Source organism: Anneissia japonica, unplaced genomic scaffold (genome assembly GCF_011630105.1).
Source record: "Anneissia japonica isolate Jap-2015-1 unplaced genomic scaffold, ASM1163010v1 scaffold284860_len1800451_cov186, whole genome shotgun sequence".
In the NCBI taxonomy this organism is placed as follows: domain Eukaryota; kingdom Metazoa; phylum Echinodermata; class Crinoidea; order Comatulida; family Comatulidae; genus Anneissia; species Anneissia japonica.
In genome coordinates this window covers 1,250,765-1,256,224 of record NW_022706010.1, presented here as the reverse complement: position 1 = coordinate 1,256,224, position 5,460 = coordinate 1,250,765, and the positions used below count along the sequence as shown (strand labels likewise).

Here is a 5,460-nt window from a genome sequence, read left to right as displayed (position 1 = left end):
TTGAAGTGGGTAAAGCTCCATTTTATCCCATACATAGTCAAAATATTGGGGGGGGGGGTGATACAATGGACCATCCCCCCCCCTTGTCAAATATTGGGGGGATATATCCCCTCCATCCCCCCCGGGATCTACGCCTATGATTTGTTCATTATTGATCAGATCACTTTCTAAGTAGTCTTAATAGGTGTATTGGCCAGTAAAACATTATATTGAAGACAAAAACTGCGAATCCAAGACAAAAAGTACCTGATTTATAGCTGTTTTAATAAATTGGCGCCATTTTGGCGCCCATCTTGTAAAAACCCATTTCTGGTTGTCCGATTTTTGCCAACTTTTGATATGTTTTTCTAGACCTTATGCTACAGAAAAACATTAAAAAAAACGTTTTATTGCAATTTTTTTGGGCATTTTTTTTTCATATTTTTACTCTACTTAAACTTAAAGTAAAGTATTTATCGAGGTTCCAAAATATGGAACTCTACAGGTGGCCAAAACTCTTATTTAACGCTTCAATGTATTTAACATGTACAGAAGAGAGTATAAGATAAAAATTTTTGGCTACGATGAGAAATTCATTGAATATACTGTGAGATGTATGATGGGTTAGTACATTTAAACATAAAAACAACGATCTGTGCAATGTTAACTGGATTAGTAATGCAGTCAGTAATCTTAGTAAAACTGATTACTATGGAAGCAGTTTAAAGTTTCAAGCAAGATCCAATACCTTGCAACTTAACGCCAAAATGAGTAAATGTCCGGTTGTAGATAAGTGTTGCCCTCTATGCCATGAAAATGAAGAGGATATTATGCATTTTATGTTGACGTGTTGACTTAACAAAATAAAATCTCATGAATATATCGCTGCTGAAAATAAAATCACATCCAATTCTGATTATAATACATGGTAGTTATTCATGAGTGGAGATTGTAACACTATGATGGATATACTTCTTGGAGACTTACAAATAATAATGATCTTGTATATCGTACTTAAAAATGGCATGGAAACAGAGAAATGATATTATAAATTGTAAAACCTAATCAATCAGGACATGTACATAAATTTGTTTGCATGAACGAAATTGTATCTTACATCGTACTTTTAAAATTGAAAAAAATCAGAGAAATCTTGTTATAAATGGTAAACATTGTAAAAATTAAGACTTGACCTGATTTGACCTTATGAGCACTTTTTATACATGTTACTGTTCATAAAGATTTGTCGAGTTTTAAGAATCCTTTTAATTTCACGTTTTGTACATAATCTTGTTACTGTTTATAGGCCCTATTATTTGTTTTAAATATTATCTTTATGAACGCATCCATCATCATACTACACGTGACGTGTGCCGCCGATGGAAAGGCGTACGTTTTTCAAATAAAGTATTATTATTATATAAATGTTCGATGTAATTCACATAGCTCGCTTCCACCGTAATTTGGAAGCTATCACACAGGTGCACAACAAACCTGAAAGAAAATATTGCTGCCAAGGACACGGAATCGGAATATCGGGGATTAAAAGCAAAAATCATGTATATTAAAATCAATTTGTCCATAGATATACTTAAAAATAAAAAGTATAAGATATTTCATTCTCTGATCCATAGTTGCTAAATTAAGTTGTTCAAGTCGTTGTAAAAATCTCCCTTAACCCACAGTTTAGTAATTCTACGTGGTTTATTTACAGAAGTTATATGCTGTTTTTGGTGTGGTACTCATACTGGAGCAGCATACTCGAGTATATGTCTACATAAACCGTTAAATAATAAAAATAATTTTAAATTTTAAAGGCACACAAGGCTCCAGGTTCATAAATAGTCCAAAGAGTTCAGTTAGACCTATTGGTAGTATTTCCTAAGCAACAAGCTCGATCTGGAATTCCATTCAAGTCACATTTCAAAATACTCTTAAAAACACTTTTAAAGTTCGGATGTTTAGCTGCATATATAAGAGGATTGAGGCAACTGTTCAGTATCAAAATCATCGCTGCATAGGGTGTTGCTTTTATAGAACCATCACTATCCAACATCAGGCACACGCCAAACGGAGTTAGGCAGATAACGTAAACGATCACGACACAGAATAGATTTTTTGTAACTTGAATCTGCGTTTTATTTAGGCGATGCGCTAATTTATTATCTGTGGTGTTACGCAATGTCAAATCAGACTTCATCATTTTAGTATGATTCCGAATATGACGAAACACAAGTAGATAACAAACAATGATCACAGAGAATGAAACTGGGAACCAGAGAACCGCAAGAATCGTACTGTACGTCGGTGAGTTGGGGTGACTTGAGTCCCAGGTACACGACCCGTAACGAGTATCAAACCCTAGTTTGCCAACATCAAATAAAACTGGGAGAAGTGATACGAAAACCGAAATCGACCAGATAAAAATTACCGCAGCTATTACCCAGGAACGTTTAAGTGTCCAGGCATTACGATAATTACGTTTGCTAGTTACCATGATTAAACGACTAATCGCTATCATAACCATCGTATATATCGAACTGTTCACACATACGATCGACGTTCCCGCTGCGTGAACGCACAGCCGCTCCGCCAGTGGCCAACCTGTTCTATTGGTTGACAACAATGCTACAACTGACCACGGTATATTCAAAACAGTCAATAGATCCGTAAGGGCAAGATTCACAACGTAAACGTTCGTGACGGTACGTAATCGCCGTGACATAATTACGGAGAGGATTACTAGACCGTTACCAGTAATACCAATAATCATGATTATTGCCAAACAGACTACTTGAAATTGCCGTTCAGCTCTGCTCCATGTTACGACCGGAGGAGCTGTAGTAAGGGAGACCGTTTCATTCCCATACGCATCCATGGATGACGTTGTAAAAGTCGGGTTGCTCAGCGTAGATCTATTCATACTGTATAAAAAGAAATGAATTTAACTAACACAAAAATATGTAGTGGTACAATTTCTGCAGAAAAAAATTTCCGGTGGCCATGTTGTTCTTTAGGACATAGGCTCATTTAGTAATTACATTCACTATACATACATTCATAATTAATACTGTACGTACCATGAAAACAAAGGGTTGGTTTACCCCACCTGAGGACCAGAATTTATTAAAAATAATCTTAATTGAAATTTTGGCAGTAGGCCCTAAATAAGGGAAATGACAGGTCGATCCAGTGGTATAACAGGCGGGTGGGGGGAGAGCAGGGGCAGATTTCCCCTCCCCCCCCCCAGACGGTTTTTACCGGGCTGACCAAGCCGTCGTACCGGGCTGGGTAATTAGAGAAAAGAAAGAGGGGAGAGGGAGGGAAAGAAGGGGAAAAGAAAAGGAAGGGAAAAAGGAAAAGAAAAAGAGAAGAGAAAAATAAAGACAAGAATAAAAAGGACGATATCATAGTGACCAGACTCACAACACCCTGCAACCCTTTCTCCACTTCAAAAAGTGTCCATAGCTCCTTTGATCTAAGCCGCCAGATATTCTCCGCAGTGGCGTAACCACCGGAGGACAAAATATCCATTTGTGGAAAATCTTTCCCAGCCCCTTGAAGATGCCCCTTTCACCCCCTGAAAGTGCCTAAAAATCACAAATTTCTCGTTAAGCCAAATTTCCTCTAAAAATTGCACATTTTAGGGAGTTTTGATCAATTCCGACGAAATTAGAATTAAAAACACACACCTTTTTTATGTTTTTGTTTAGAGTTAGCCTTCTAAGTTATTATTTAAGATCGTTTTACCTAAAAGAAGGGCCTCAATGTGTAATGAAGTTGTTTGTAATAAATAAAGCCATAATGAAAATGCTTATATTCAGTTTTAAAAAAAAAACGTTTGTGGCCATATAACATATGCCCTAAACTCAAATAAAAATTTTGCGGGTGAGAACTTGTGCTTGTCCTCCTTTGCCTTCTAAGTTAATTGAACACATAATAGTCCCAACTCAAATAGAAAGAACATTTAAGATAGATCGTTTTACCTAAAAGAAGGGCCTCAATGTGTATTGATGGTGAAAGAATATGTTTGTAATAAATAAAACCATAATGAAAATGCTTATATTTAGTTTCAAACACACGTGCGTGCTTATGATATAAGTAAGATAAGCCCTATGTCGTATAGTTTTCTATATCAGGGCGGGGGTGCGGGGTGGGTTGGATATGATAAATTACTGACCGGGAAAATTATTACCTTTGCCCCCCACCCCCCGACCCAAAACCCCTTTTACGCGCATATTGAAGTACAGTATCTGCTACATCGCTGACCAACATGCGCTAACATAAATTCAAGGTAAAATATCTTGTTTTCTCACCTTTAATTTTAATCACTCAGGTCAGGAGCGAGTGTTCTCGACTGTCCACGCAATTATGAATTACTCTTAAATGATTATCGAGAACGATGTGTTCTTTTTTAAATACAATTTGACTGATGTAACGTTGATGTTGTTTATTGCTAATAAAATATTATTACATACACAGATTAAGAAATTAATCAGAGTTGGTTTAAATGACGGATAATTATTAATCTGTATTAATTAAAGTAACTGTCAAATATGGGCCTAGGTATTTAGGTAGGCATATAATACTGTACTGGTATGCTTAAATGACGGAGATGATTTTGTCTTAATCCATTTCATATTACCATTACTGTATTCTTTGTTCCAATATATGACTAGACGAACGATAAAACTGTTGAATTGGTTTATCCGTTTCAGGGTATTTATATGGAACAGGAAACATTGTCCAAACAGCTTTCCAGATAATAAGCCTTTACCATCACTGCCACGACTAACAAGTTGAGGAGATGATTTGGGTGCCTTTAACCTACAGCACGGTAGCATACCCATCGCTGCATTGGTTATTATGTAGGCCTCATACAAGTAATTTACATGCCCATAGGCATTTGTATATACACATGGCTCAGAGTTTTTGGCTGCAGCAGCCAGGCGGGGCGTGGGTGGATGACGCTCTTCTCGCCATACGCTGGGTCTGGGTATGCCATTTAATACTGTATCAAAAAAAATCCGGTGTAGGTGTTACAATATAGGATATACAGATGGAAACAAAAATCAAAAACTAATATTGTTTTCCCGTGCCCGTTTGGATTTTGGAACGTAAGATTAATTAATTACAGACGGGTTATAATTGCAGGGAACTCGCTTTTAGATTATGAATCGTCTGTGACTATATACCGAATGTCCTACCAGTAAAACTACATCGACCATAATGTAGCAATATGATTTGGTTGGCCATGAACGATAAGGTACGAGGTCATAGTCCTATAATTTTAAGCTTTTGCTGTAGTCTTTCAGTAACACACAATGTCAATCAATCACTCACTCACTTACTCCCCACTCACTCAATAAATCAATCAATCAATCATAAGTTAATCAAATTGACTCCATTCCAACTTTAAGCAAGACGGTCTGATCGCTGAAGAAGAGCACAAGAATATATATATATATATATATATATATA

General features: G+C 36.5%; 1 protein-coding gene across 1 annotated transcript; it reads right to left on the bottom strand.

Annotated features, from left to right (window-relative positions):
- Nucleotides 1-389: 389 nt before the first annotated feature.
- On the bottom strand, nucleotides 390-4,359 carry LOC117106026 (beta-4C adrenergic receptor-like). The gene is made up of 2 exons (XM_033247356.1): nucleotides 4,296-4,359; nucleotides 390-2,903 (listed from the first exon to the last, which is right to left on the bottom strand). Exon 2 carries the CDS (start codon nucleotides 2,900-2,902, stop codon nucleotides 1,835-1,837), a length of 1,068 nt encoding a protein of 355 aa, XP_033103247.1. The 5' UTR covers nucleotide 2,903; nucleotides 4,296-4,359; the 3' UTR covers nucleotides 390-1,834.
- Nucleotides 4,360-5,460: the final 1,101 nt, after the last annotated feature.